This window comes from Clavispora lusitaniae (assembly GCF_014636115.1).
Source record: "Clavispora lusitaniae strain FDAARGOS_655 chromosome Unknown tig00000038_pilon, whole genome shotgun sequence".
NCBI classification, from domain to species: domain Eukaryota; kingdom Fungi; phylum Ascomycota; class Pichiomycetes; order Serinales; family Metschnikowiaceae; genus Clavispora; species Clavispora lusitaniae.
In genome coordinates, this window is record NW_027093976.1 from 764,409 (window position 1) to 777,843 (window position 13,435).

A 13,435-nucleotide genomic window follows, 5' to 3' on the forward strand; every position below is an offset into this window, starting at 1 on the left:
TAGTCAGACAAGCTCCCTTTGCGGCGGCGTTATTAATCGCTGTTGCGGATATAATTTACCCGAAGTGCATGCCATCGAGATGTGGTTTCGCAAGCAAACGTTTGCTTTCAAAGAATTCACGATTTGGGCGTCACAACAACGTACCAATTTTCATATTCCATCTAAGCCATTGCCAAAGCAGTGCAAATGTGAAAGCACCCATTCCACCTTTTTTTTTTGATTTCCTGACCAAGTTTGAATGGTTGTCTTTCTACTTTCTCAAATGTATTTCGGATATGAGACGCATACACTATATGCACGATCAGAGGCCACGCATCTCCGAAGGAAATAATTGTTCACCTGCAATTATTATGCCTTGTTTTTCGGCTGATCATATGCACCATTTGAAACTATCCTTTACGATGAAGGAGACCAGAGAACTTATGATGAAACAGCTTTAACGGGTTTGAAAATTTTGCGGATGGAATTGCTGGAGATAATCCGATGTGGATGCGGTGTTGTAACGTTTTCTCTTCGCGTATAGGTGATAGTGGCGAACACAATAGAAGACCCTGCTGCGCCCCTGCAGGCAACGTGTCCGAAACGGATATAACTCCGCCGCGGCTGAGTGAAGACTTGTATGAGCATGCATAGAGATTACTAAGGAGACGAACACACTTCTGCCAGACATTTTTGAGCAGCTAGGAGACCATGATAACACTAGGCGCAAGGAAAATAAAATAGAGAAAAACGAAAAGAGAAAAGAGAAAAGAAAAAAAAAAAAGAGAACAAATGCTCCAGGAGGGGTTTGAACCCACGACCGTCGCGTTCCTCACACGACCGTGACTTTGGTATATCCATTGTCGTAAAACGGCTATAAGCACGAAGCGCTAACCACTGCGCCACTGGAGCATCTGCAAAAAATCGACGGGTCCGCCATGCTAAGTGTACAGCAAAAATAAATGTAGTAGAAGTTGGCCAATTTGGGCCATTCTCCGGTCAATACATGGAAATCAGTGGAATTTCTTGCTAGCCTCTTATCTAATAATAGGAAAATCAGCAAAGTCACCGTTTGTATTGAACTATTGCACGTGCATTGTTCCGCCTATGGCTTATTAATCTTATCAGGTGAAGCAACTTGTTTAGTTATCGCCGCTGTGATTGTGTTCCGGACGTCCCACACAATGTAAGTACTGTATGGAGGCCAAGTTCATGAGACGTTAGCTCCGCCGTGTCTCTGATATGTGGCATTCGTCCATTTGGGGATATCTCCCTTCCCCGGAAGTTTTCGGGTCCTTGCATATCGACAGACCAGTCATTTTCTAGATTCAGCACTTGATTCAAAATTTCACCATTATTCATTTTAATCAATCAGTTTACACACTAATTACATTTGCAACGCTTGCAATGACTATGTCCTGCTCTTGAATCAAAATATGATTAGCAGGCGTAACACACACTTGTACAATGTCGATTGCAAAATTTCAGACTACACTTGTCAATAGGTTGTATGTTGATTTGTGCACTAGCAGTTTCCATTTCATGCCAAACTAGCAGCAGAACTCATCAAGTCTGATTCTTTATCGTCAGTGTCCTCAGAGTTGATAAGGGTGACATAATCATTGAGCCATTGGTCAGCATCTATAGTTGTGTTGAGCACAATGGAATCTATTACAGAATTATTCTCGTGTATAGATTGGATAAGGAATGAGTTGGTTCTGGGACCTGCAGCAACAAATTCATAGGAATCAGGATCAGCTTTGGCTTGCCAGCTTGTATAAGCTGCAATAGACTGAGGAGTCAAAATGTCGTGCATGGACAGCATTACTGTAGTCAAATTGCAAGACGGTGGCTCTTTTATAGAGAAGCCATCTTAGCTAAGTGAACTTATATGCATGTGTGAACTACAAGCAGTGACGTCAAGAAATAACAGAGTGGGAAGTATGTAGAAGGGAACAATGAAATCTCGTGATCAAATTATGGAATGTGGATTCTTGGTCGGAACTAGTATACGCAGTATACAGTTAGTGACTCTCTATATGGTGGTACTGCATAATGATCCAGCTCATGGGGCATTAACTCCGTCGTGTCTTTGGCTTCGGGATATGCGGCATTCGAATTGAGCAAAATCTCCCTTTCTCGGAAGGTTTCGGGCCCATCGGTATCTTGAGATAAGGGGGCTGGCCGTGTCGGAATCTGATTTGAGAGCATCATCACTGTTCCCACTTCTCATCTGAGAGTGCACACAAGTCTCATCACAAAAATTCAATTCCATCTCTTTACACTTATACTGGTGGCATGGCTTCGAAAATCAGATACTACTTGGAGCAAAGTGTTCCCGAGCTCGATGACCTAAAGAAGAAAGGTCTTTTTGACCAGAAGGAAATCACCATGATCATGCGCAGAAGAACAGACTTTGAGCATCGCATCCAAGGCAGAGGATGCAAGCCTAGAGATTTTTTGAAATACAGCGATTTCGAGATCAACTTGGAGAAACTTCGAGCCAAGCGCTACTCGAGACTCAAGAAGGCCGGCTCCTTGGACACGAAACCGAGTATTTCCGACTGGGCTGGTTTCCGGCGCATCATTTTCGTTTTTGACCGTGCCGTCAAGAGATTTCCGGGCGACATTGGTTTGTGGGCCAAGTACATTCAGTTTGTGAAGGAGAAGGATGCAGTCAAGGTTGTATATCGTGTCTACGCCAAGTTGTTGCTGTTGCAGCCTCGTAACGTGGAGGCTTGGCTCTCTGCGGCAAAATATGAGTTTGAAGTCAATGCCAACGCAAAGGGTGCCAGAGAGTTGTATCAGCGTGCGTTGAAGTTGAACCCAGAGCTGCAAAAGTTATGGATGAGCTACATCCAGTTTGAGTTGACATATGTCTCGAAGTTGCTCGCTCGCCGGAAGGTTTTGGGTTTGTTGACCGAAAAGCAGCAGCAAGATGATTTGCAAGCACAAGAAAAGAAACTCGAAAAGAGAAAGGCCAAGACGATCAATGGAATCGAGGATAACGACGACATGATCTCGTTGGAAGACGATCCCGAGCAAATGAAAGCACAGTTGGAACAGTTGCCTGAGGCAGACATGAATGTGTTGGGAAATCCTGACACGAACCCGGTACTTAGAGGAGAAGTGGCTTTGGCTGTTTTCGACATGTGCGTCCCAGAATTGCTCAAAGAAGTCGCCAAGACTATGCGGCAAGACAAGATCTTCGAGCTTGTGGAGGACTTTTTCGCTGTCGTGGACAAGTTTGAAAACTTGAGCCGTGACCATTTGTACTTGCACGGCTTGCTGTACTTACAAGAACACTGTGACGATCGTACTAGAGTGGCTTTAGTTGACGTGAAGATGCCGCTTCGAAATGTTCTTGTGACAGACCCAGACTTCGCTGAAGCTTTGCAACTTTCGGTTAACAAGTTCAATGCTTACAAAAAGAAGCTTTCAGAAAACCGGGAAAAGTTCACCGCTCCTTATATTGCGTTCTTGAACCAGTATGTCGAGACGGCCCCAGAAAACGTTGCTGGTTTGTTGAAAGCCATTATTCAAAAGTGTCAATAGGTGTATGGAGAATAAAGATAGAATACCAGAGTTATCGTTGAGTATTTTCACTTAGAACAGATGAGAAATAATCGGATATATAAAGCGTATTGTCGGGATGTATATGTGCTCTGTGTCATTCTAATTGTTTCTAAGTTTCTTGAATCACTTTCATGAAGATAACGACATGTACATCCGTAGTATTCTGTAGTCTGATGGACCAACCTTTCCATTTGAAGATTATAGATTACACGAACAGTAAATGACGAGGAACAAACTGACGAGGAACTAGTTCTTGAGCTTCAAAGAGTTTCTACAACACTGTCTTTAGACTTCTCTAAAAGGGTGCACAGACAGACTTTTGGCATCTAAACCAATGATTAGATGCAGCAATCCTCTTGGAACTTTCCTATGTTCATACATCTCGCAAACTTTCCCATTAACGGTCCTACAGATTAATGCCAAAGCAAGCAGCGCATTGTATACATTTGCTATTTTCCTTTTTAATGGCCATTGAAACACGTACATGTAACGTCCAGCAGAAATACCTGTTCATTGTCTCACCGAAGTAAAAATCCATAGAGAAAGCCAATGGGTCAACAAGGCTCACGTGTGCCCAAGTATTGTCAACTGCAGATTCTGATCGTGGAGTTCCAGTTTCTGATCGTGAAGTTCCAGTTTAGTCCTGCTTTGCGAAGCCAGCCTCGCTATCAAGGAGATTGGGCATGCGCCGCAGCTTGTATGTCGCTCCGTACACTGCAACACCAGCCACAACGGCTACCATAGCCAATGTGGCAAAATACTGCGCGTAGCTCACAGGCACGCTGTGGAACGGAAGCTTGTAGTAGCCATCGCCGTACGGCAAGCCTTCTTGCTCCACTGCACCATAATTCCGGACATTGTCCATCCACCGCACCGCCACTTGCAACGTAAGAGAATCACCAATCACCGTGCGGATGGCTCTTGTACCCGAGGACCACGCAACAGCACTCACCACGCTCTGGTGAGCCGGGTCACGGCTGTGCGGCGTCACCACAATCATGTTCATTCTGGTATCAATGTCCATGTGTGATTCGTGCACCTCGCCACGCAAGTTGAACGTGAGCGGGATATACGCGCCGCCTTGTTCCACTGAGTGTGCCGCCGAACTGAGCGGGATACGACAGCTCCATGGAGCATCCTCGTGAACGTACAACTGGAACATATGGTAGAGCTCGTCGGAAAGGTCAAAAGTGCAGTTCACGTCTTCCAGAACACCGTAGCGAAACGCAAGTGGTTTTCCTGTCTCCTTGCATGTCGGGAAAGACGTATGGACGATCCGTCCGCCGGAATCAAACTTGTGTTCTCCGGTGTCAATGTTGCGGGCTATACAGTCAATGAAAACGTCCTGGCCGCGCACATACGGCTCAATTTGGGGAACCTCTCCCTTTTGGTTTAGAGGATACCACTGTAAGGCCAGCACGGCGCTGAAAAGAGAAAGCAGACTAAGAAAAAGCTTCATGAAGATAATGTCCACGTCTCTCTTTTGGTCAAGTGTCCTAAGCCTTGACCGCGCAGTGGGGTTGTATGCAGTAGGTGACCCTAGGTAACTGCATGCGTCTGCGTCGCTAAGCGTCATTTGGACAGGCGCCGTTTTTTCCTCCTTCTCTCATGTTATTGGCCATGGCAATGTTGTTCCTGAATTTTAGCTTAGGTCTGCAGTCAGTGTCCAATTAGCAATTGTGTATTGCCTTAGTGCTTAATGTAGCAATCGGCGCATCTTTGTCGTTTTACTCATGATGACGTTGAGACAAGTCGTTTTGTGATTCTGTAATTTGGAACTCTCTCAAAGCCTGGATGTCTAATGAAATTTTTGGCTCACTGAATATTTCACTAACGCTTCCAAGGACAGACCAAGAAAGGACAATGCCTTTAATCTAGATAGTTTTGGTCACCGGTCTCAAAGCAACAAGTGGGCGCCTTTCAACAGATTGAGAGGAGATTTTCAGGCTAGCTTTCATACAAAATTCTCGCTCAATGTGCTTTTTAAAATGAGACCGAAATGATGGCTTTCCTTCCTGGCTGAGAATGTCAGTATGTAGTGATTATCCACATCATTCAATATCTGGAGCGAAACGATGTCCATCCTATTTTTTCTTGTTCAATTGAAAATCAATTAGATTAGAAACGACTGTCATGACTCTCCCTTGTAGGCAGCTAATCTGTAGTTTACGCAGAGATGCTCATCTGTATTGAAACGCAGTCTTCGCTCAATACTCTCTAAACATCAACCGGTAGACCTACATTATCCTTGTGTGCACCAGCCCATCTGGACGAAAAACTCAAAGATTTTCGATGCTTTGTTGACGTCGATCTTCAAGAACAGACGAGCATCCTTTTTCCGCAAGACGCCATTGTTTTTGACTGCCTCTTTCATAAGCTGGCTCTTGATAGCCAAGTACGGTTTGGGCAAGATGCGGAGTGTGGCACACAACTGTTTCTCTTCCGGCAGAAGAAGCTCGAAATCTGTAGCTCCCGCAATGTCGAGTGGAGCTCTCGCATTGCTAGTGTTGATTTTGGGCCGGTACTCGGGCGTACTGGTTTTCCTGGCGGCCACGGCCATCTGGGCCGCTGCGTGTCTAGCGGCAAGCCCTGCGCCGTTGCCTACACGTTGGTAATGGGCTTGTCTGATGAGCTTGTCCTTCTCGAACTTTGCGCCGTCTTCCAAAGTGGTGATGCCGTTCCTGCGCCAGTTCTGGAGCTGCTGGATCCGCATGCGGCACCGGAGCTCAGTAAGCTGGTCAGCAGTAAACTCAGCAAAATCCTTCGGAGTCATGATCCGCACAAATGCATTGATGCGGCGCAAGTGCTCCTTTTCTTCCTTGGACTTGCGTTTGTCCAAGGCAATGTTCTTGCGGTAATCAAGCAAGCCGTTGGCGATCAAAATGCGTTTCCGTTCTGCTCGCGTGGTCAACCGCGAGTTGTAGATATCCAACACGGTCAACTTGAGCTCGATGTCGCCAGCCAGGTCTTCTGGGTCGAAAAGCATATCCTTCACAGGCACCTCTGCATCGTTCTCGGCTTCGTGGTCAAACTCAAGCCGCCCGGGCATATAGCCCTGGATCTCGTGGCAAAGTGGCACAGACGCCGATGGTTTTGCCTTTGGAGGAGGAAGCGGCCCATTCTTGCGCTCCTCGAGCCGGGCCTTGCGCTCTTGCAAAAACTGCGGCGCCAGCACATCGCTGAAGTCCTTGTCCATCTCGGGCAATGGGTACTCGCGCGACTCAAGATAGATGGTGTTGTAATGTTCCGCCACTTCTTCTTTGGAGCGATTGCCAATGTGGTCGGCCACGTCCTGCCAGTTGCCCAACCCAAAAGTCTCGCATCCCTGGATAAGAAGCAATTCCTCGTCCGCACCCCAGTTGCGGTCGAAGATTGGATAGGTGTTTTGCTCTATGATTTGGTAATCGTGCCACGGCTTGTGGTCGAGCGTCGACGAGCCCGACGCGAAACACGGGACACATAGATCATAATCAGTGCAGATGGCACACTTGATTCGGGTCCGGTTTGTACAGTCCGACGAGCAGACGTCGCAGTGGTAGAGACGGCCTTTTTCCATGGTGGTGGGGCTAGTCATGTGATTGTTGATGGAGTAGGTGAATGTCAATGGGAGTATGCAGGTCGCTTCATATTACACAAGTGGTGGGGTGTAAAGGTGGACTATGGCTTTTGGATTCGTGGCTGGGGATTTTTCTGTTTAGCTTTCTTCCCTTCTTGTGTTTGTCCTTTTTGAAGGTTTGAATGTTCGAATATTGTTCTGGCCTTTTCGCTTCTATTGTTCAGATATTGCCAGAATTGCAAACTTCGCGGACTGAAATTACATTACTGTAGCATCTCCATGTATTAGACAAGTGGTCTCTATGTTTAATTTCTTGCAGTAGACATGAGCGGAAATCACCAATTTATGTATCTATTTGGGGGGGTGTTCCGAAGTTAATCTCTCGCAGGAAGTCATGTATGTACTCTTTTGGTGGACCAGTCGAATACAAAAAAGCATGGTTTTTCGCCAGCATAGTATTCAAACCGATCTCGCTTGATCGCCATAGAGGTTAATTCTTGATTTGCTTGCATTTATGGATTTCTCTTTCTTTCCTTTCCGACCTTGTTATCAGGCAAAGATCAGCCGATTCATGTAGATCCAACATTTAGACTTTCTTGTGCATAGCCCAAATTGGATAAGCGGACACTTTATGGGAATCGAACAACTCCATTGGCTAGCACCATAAAACAGTATTTACAATATTCATTGGGAGAAGAGTTACAAAGAGAGATATGAAACATCTTGCCTAATTCCTTTTGTGAATCAGTTTTCAGACAGTCTTCTGCTCAATAGCTATAGGTCACCCGACCTCATGGCCCATAATGGACATACAACCATTTCGACAAAGTCAATATGAACTCGGTATGGACTTAACTTTTATATCCATTGCCGCAACGAGTATACTTAACTTTCATATCCATTGCCGCAACGAGTATACAAAATGTTGGTGCGACTCTAGCATAGTAGTACTTCTATCATCTGGGAACTACCACTCGAAGTTCCAGCTACGTAGTTGTAGAAACCCAAGTCCAATTTATCATTCCAACTAAGCACCAAAGAGTCTATCAACCTAATCTCCTAAACTCAATCAGCTTAGGATTGGCTGGTAGGCCGCGGTGTACAGATGTGCAAAAACACAGTCACATACTCACGTGTCGTGATCCGGTGGGTTTGTCCTGCAGATTCCGCGCTCGAAAATTTTGCGCCCTCTGTTAGGTATTTTTCATCTCACTCTCCCTTTTAGAACTCTTCCATCTACAAAAAACAGTAATCATCAAAAATGGTATGTCGACACAAAATGAAATAGCAGGACCCCTCAGAACTTATCCACATTATTATCCAATCCCATCGTTATAGATCGAAACCGTTTTCCCGATACTTTTCCCATGCCATCATTTCCACCCATATCATATTTCTATTTTGAAGGGTCTGCTCCCAGGAGATACAAGTACTAACTATTATAGGGTCGTGTTAGAACTAAGACTGTCAAGAGAGCCTCTAAGGTTTTGATCGAAAGATTCTACCCAAAGTTGACTTTGGACTTTGAGACCAACAAGAGATTGACCTCTGAGATTGCTGAGATCCAATCCAAGAGACTCAGAAACAAGATTGCTGGTTACACCACCCACTTGATGAAGAGAATTCAAAAGGGTCCAGTTAGAGGTATTTCTTTCAAGTTGCAAGAAGAGGAGCGTGAGAGAAAGGACCAATACGTTCCAGAGGTTTCCGCTTTGGACTTGTCTCACACCAACGGCCATTTGGAGGTCGATGCTGAGACTGAAGACTTGGTCAAGTCTTTGGGTTTCAAGATTCCTTTGCAAACTGTTGCCATTTCTTCTCAAAGAGGTCCAAGAAGATTTGCCAAGAGAAACTAAGCGTCTTCAACCTGTGCCAGTTGCATGGCTTGCACACATAATATATAAATGTAATGTATATTGCCGATAGAGAGTGTAGAGCCTAGCATTGGGAGTTGTGTTCGGATGTTTCATCCATTGAATGGGTGATGAAATCTAATCGGGCCTATAGGAAGATTATAATAGCCTACAGTATTCGAAGATTGTGAGTTCAAAACTGAAGTGGAATCATTGTCTTGAACTCCATTGTCTTATACTGACACGACGGTGTTGCGTTTTCAAACCTTGTTCAGAGGACTCTGTGAAGGTATTGAGTCAAATCTTCGAAGACACATAGCACGTTTGTACTTCTTACGTATCGACACGGGTATATGACCACTACGTGCTTTGGTACACAGTAAATCATAACATTACCTATACAAATCAATTCAAAGTGCTTTCTTGTATATACATGTCAGTCCAAGATGGTTTTCAATCTAAACTACCAGACGATGTCTTCATGTCTTAGTACCGCTTTCTACATGCTGTAATCTCTTCTTGAATTGCTCTTCATATTTATGAAAGCCAGCTCCTAACATTTCCCTTGTTAAGTCTCTACGCCTCACCCAAAGGCCCTTCAGTATCGCTGTAGTAATCGTCCTCATCATCGCTCACTAACATCGAAGCATCAAAATAAAGAGACGGGTCAAGGGCAGAAATATTGGCTGATTTCGCTTTACCATCCAATAACAACTCGCTCATGACCTTTCCACTTCCTGGAGCATTGTTGATCCCCCAGCACGAATGACCTGAGCACAAAAATAAGTTCTCCACGTTTGTCTCACCTATCAAAGGTCCACTTGAAGATGGAACATCCAAAACAGGCAAGTAGCACGCCTGGCGCTTCAAGATACGGCCCTTGCGTAACAAAGGCGACATGCGGCCCACTTGCCGGAAAAGCTCATCACACTTGGACTTCACAACCTCAACATCGTCAGTTGTCTCTGGCACGTCGACCGCCAGATCGCCTTCGCCACAGACGAAAACCTCGTCCTTTCTTGCGTAAATCTCGGGGGATGTATATGAGTAAGGCCCGGTCTTGAATTCGGTGAAAATGGCATACGGCGACACATTTTGGTCATTGTGTGGAGCAATGGTGATGGAATGAGCACGCAAGCCCAGAATTGGGCAATCGGGAAGAATCTTGGAGGTCCAAGGCCCAACGGCAAGCACAATCTGGTCGCCCTTTAATGTAACGTTGCGCTTCTCTGTCTGTGCCTGGGTAGTTTTAACACTGGTGGGCTCGTATGTGATACCTGTGGCTACACCAGTGTCCATCAGGTACAAAATGCGGCTGACTTTGCCCAAAATCAACTCAATGGCATCACCAGCCTCCTCCACGGCCTTCTTCAAAATGAAATTCGTGAACCGGTAAGGCTGCACCTGTGCCGTAGTATCTTTCCCTCCCAATGACAGACACAGGGTGATATTTTCCTCTGTGATCCAGTTCAAGTCGGAGGGGAGCTTTCTGGTATCTAGCGTCTTAGTCGCTGTGGAAGTCTTTTTGGGAGGAGCAGGGCGGCCGGTGCCCGATTCGTGCAGATGCGTCGAGTCGCCGTCGGAGTCGTGTTCGCCCTGCTCGCTCACATGGCTAATGTCACCCTCTAGAGAAACGGTGGTGAGTCTTCTATAGTCCCATTCCGTTTCACCGTCGTACAAGTCTGAAAGCTCCTGATGCAACTGGAACGAAAGAGGCACCAACTGCTGTGGGAACGCCCAAAGAGCCAAAAGCCCGCCGGCCTTTCCGCTAGCGCCACCAGCCACTCTCTTGCTCTCAACTATAGAGATGTGGTACTTTGCCGGATCAAACTTGGGGTGCTTGACAAGATAGTAGGCGGTACAGATCCCTATGATGCCCGCGCCAACAATGATGATGTGTTTTTTGCCCTCGTGGCGGCCCGAAGGCTCGCTTCGGAAGGTCAAGTATTCGGACATGGAAATCAATTCTGTTTTTGCAGATGCAGAGCGGCAAGAGGGAACTCAGAGCTTAGAAATTGCGGGGCTCTACGCCTATTTGTGTTAAATTTGAATAGTAGTGGCCAGTGCTGGAGCCAGGAAAATAAAAGCAAAAAGATGGTGGAGATTGGAGGATTCAAGACAATGGCTTGTGTACTCCGGTATGTATGCAGTACCATGCTCTTTGAAGGTTTTCTACATTGGTCAACGCAATAGGGGTAAAACCCAGCGGTGCTTTTAAGTCTGGACCGCTGATGGGGTGGGATAGAGAACCATTTAGTCTCTTGAATTAGCTTTTCTTATTGAACGCTCATAATTTGTCACCAATACGCTGGTTCTGGTCAGGCGAGACAAAAAAAAAACAGGTGATTTTCTGCCAGCGTGCAGTGACGCACTTTTTTTTTTTTTCTTTTCCTGCAATCCCACAGTAGACAACAGGCGAAAACACCGTGCTTCAGGGCCATTTTTGAGAAAGAATGGCGGTGACGCAAGGAAGCGGCAAAGGGAAAGAAAACAAAGATCTTGAACGTTATGCTGCTTGGCATTAATAATCTCATGCAAAGACGTTTTCGTGCAGATGCACGTTGGTCGGTATGCGCCGCTCATGCCATATCGCGTAACCGCAGGACAAATTTCTGGTTTCATCAGTACCTCCGCGCCCGCATGAATAAATGCAAGAACGCGAGTGGGCCGGACAGTAATATTCTATGTACAGGTGCGGTTGTGTTCCTTGCATGACATAATGCGTGGAAGATACGTACCATAAGACATTGAAAATTGTTCACCAACAAAGATTGTGCTTAGCAACAAGACCCAAGAAGAACAGCAGCCCAGCCCAAATCGGATTTCAGGCCTACATTAGCCTGGATGAATCCTTCCTTTGCTTCTGGTGAGATATCTGTTTGGATTTTGGAGCCTCACGCAAGGTGTACGCCTCGCTTGGCATGTTGTTGTCATGTCATATGTTCGCCTGAGCATGCAATCACTTGTGTCAAAACATGCATGCCGCTCGTATGTCTACCGGACATGCAAGGTTTATCTTGATAGGTATGCGAGATGCTGTCTAATTCTGTCATGGCGATGATGTCATAGAGTTGATAGACTCTTACGCTAATACTGATAAAGAAATTGGAGATTCAAGCCCCTACAAGCAGCTACCAAGCTTACAACAAACATGTCAACGCGTGTCTTATTACTATATCCTCAATCCTGGTGTGTCTTTTTAAATTTCGAAGCAAGCCACAGCCCGAACGATAGAGCTTTGACAACGAAAAGCGAAATCACCATCAATGCGATTGTCGAAACGAGCTTTTCGTTTTTCTTCCACAATTCGTAGTTGAAAAAGTGCACCTCGTCGCGTTTGCGCCGGTCCAAATAGATCTTCATGGGATCGCCTCGTTCATTCCAAAAAGGCTCCACTTCACTGTACATGTAGTTGTTTCTTTCAACTTCTTGTTCACGCAGAGGGCTGTGGAGCAAGCTGTAGAATATTTCAAACATTTCTGGTGACTCGTCCAACATTATTTGTGGTATGGGATGCACAGGCGACACTTCGCTCAGCAGAATGATAATGGTATAGTGAGGCGAAGGTGCCTTGCGTAGGATCTTCCGGATAAGATCATCACTCTGCTTTATCGCCTCCACCCGCTGCTCCTTGTTCTGTGGTAGAGGGTTCATATCCACACGAACGACTCGTTTTCTTGTGTCGATGTATTGCGCCACTTCATCCTCGCTGTAGAACACATTGACGGCCTCAGCTTTGCATGTTTTCACAATGTACTTCTCCAAGTATTGCAAGTCAAGCGGACCCTCGACCCACGGAAGTCCAACGACAGAAGATGCCATGTGTATGTATTTGATTAAATGGGGCCAATCCTGCTCCTTTGTGTCCAACATGTCACTGTTGGCAAGGCCAGGAATGTTCACCAAAAGGTATATGTCACTGGAACACTCTGTTACGAGCTTTTTGATCATGTTGTTGACGTTTTGGGGGTCTTGCGTTTTGGTGAAGGGCTTTTCGATTTCCAGCGTCAAGCCACGTACTAGTTTGTGGGACATGACAAGGGCTGGTGCAGAAGATGCGTTTACCAAAGCAGCAAAGGCCGCTAGTAATAGAAGGATTTTCATAGTGCAGCTGAGTTTCTTGAGGGATTCTGCAATTGGGGTATGCTATATACTAATCCTGTGGATGAGGTGTGCATGTTGGTGCGATCGATATAAAGACAAGTATACCTATGATGGAGAACTGGGAAATCGAAAATCAAAGGTGAATTTACAAATGGGTCGTAGAAGCATGCTAATGAATTGAAATTGGCGTGTATTGGTATTTGTATCATGAAACATTCGGTCAGCTTGATATCCATAGCCACGGTCTGCATCTTGCCAAGCAAATAAAGAATTCTGTACGATTCTAGGAAATATTATACGTTTACGTTCCGTTGCTATGGCTTACAATTTCGACTATAAGATAACTCGTATACTTCAGTCTATTATG

At 45.6% G+C, this 13,435-nt stretch overlaps 7 protein-coding genes and 1 non-coding gene across 8 annotated transcripts; 2 read left to right on the plus strand and 6 right to left on the minus strand. All coding sequences in view use genetic code 12, as the record gives it.

The window, feature by feature from the left end:
* Nucleotides 1–772: 772 nt before the first annotated feature.
* FOB63_005550 lies at nucleotides 773–891 on the minus strand. The gene has a single exon. It is a non-coding gene; the product is annotated as a tRNA-Ile (tRNA).
* A 628-nt stretch (nucleotides 892–1,519) lies between these two features.
* Nucleotides 1,520–1,804, minus strand: FOB63_001451 (uncharacterized protein; the record flags this gene model as incomplete). Its single annotated transcript, XM_066102163.1, has 1 exon — nucleotides 1,520–1,804. One exon carries the CDS (start codon nucleotides 1,802–1,804, stop codon nucleotides 1,520–1,522), a length of 285 nt encoding a protein of 94 aa, XP_065958462.1.
* A 473-nt stretch (nucleotides 1,805–2,277) lies between these two features.
* On the plus strand, nucleotides 2,278–3,534 carry FOB63_001452 (snoRNA-binding rRNA-processing protein; the record flags this gene model as incomplete). Its single annotated transcript, XM_002618432.2, has 1 exon — nucleotides 2,278–3,534. One exon carries the CDS (start codon nucleotides 2,278–2,280, stop codon nucleotides 3,532–3,534), a length of 1,257 nt encoding a protein of 418 aa, XP_002618478.2.
* A 658-nt stretch (nucleotides 3,535–4,192) lies between these two features.
* On the minus strand, nucleotides 4,193–5,131 carry FOB63_001453 (uncharacterized protein; the record flags this gene model as incomplete). The annotated part of the gene is made up of 1 exon (XM_002618431.2): nucleotides 4,193–5,131. One exon carries the CDS (start codon nucleotides 5,129–5,131, stop codon nucleotides 4,193–4,195), a length of 939 nt encoding a protein of 312 aa, XP_002618477.2.
* Nucleotides 5,132–5,797: 666 nt separating this feature from the next.
* On the minus strand, nucleotides 5,798–7,129 carry ADA2 (chromatin-binding transcription regulator; the record flags this gene model as incomplete). The annotated part of the gene is made up of 1 exon (XM_002618430.2): nucleotides 5,798–7,129. One exon carries the CDS (start codon nucleotides 7,127–7,129, stop codon nucleotides 5,798–5,800), a length of 1,332 nt encoding a protein of 443 aa, XP_002618476.2.
* Nucleotides 7,130–8,372: 1,243 nt separating this feature from the next.
* RPS17B (40S ribosomal protein eS17) lies at nucleotides 8,373–8,967 on the plus strand (the record flags this gene model as incomplete). The annotated part of the gene is made up of 2 exons (XM_066102164.1): nucleotides 8,373–8,375; nucleotides 8,557–8,967. The coding sequence occupies 2 exons, from the start codon at nucleotides 8,373–8,375 to the stop codon at nucleotides 8,965–8,967; spliced, it is 414 nt and encodes a 137-aa protein (XP_065958463.1).
* Nucleotides 8,968–9,540: 573 nt separating this feature from the next.
* FOB63_001456 (uncharacterized protein) lies at nucleotides 9,541–10,920 on the minus strand (the record flags this gene model as incomplete). The annotated part of the gene is made up of 1 exon (XM_002618429.2): nucleotides 9,541–10,920. One exon carries the CDS (start codon nucleotides 10,918–10,920, stop codon nucleotides 9,541–9,543), a length of 1,380 nt encoding a protein of 459 aa, XP_002618475.2.
* A 1,224-nt stretch (nucleotides 10,921–12,144) lies between these two features.
* Nucleotides 12,145–13,068, minus strand: BIG1 (Big1p; the record flags this gene model as incomplete). Its single annotated transcript, XM_002618428.2, has 1 exon — nucleotides 12,145–13,068. One exon carries the CDS (start codon nucleotides 13,066–13,068, stop codon nucleotides 12,145–12,147), a length of 924 nt encoding a protein of 307 aa, XP_002618474.2.
* Nucleotides 13,069–13,435: the final 367 nt, after the last annotated feature.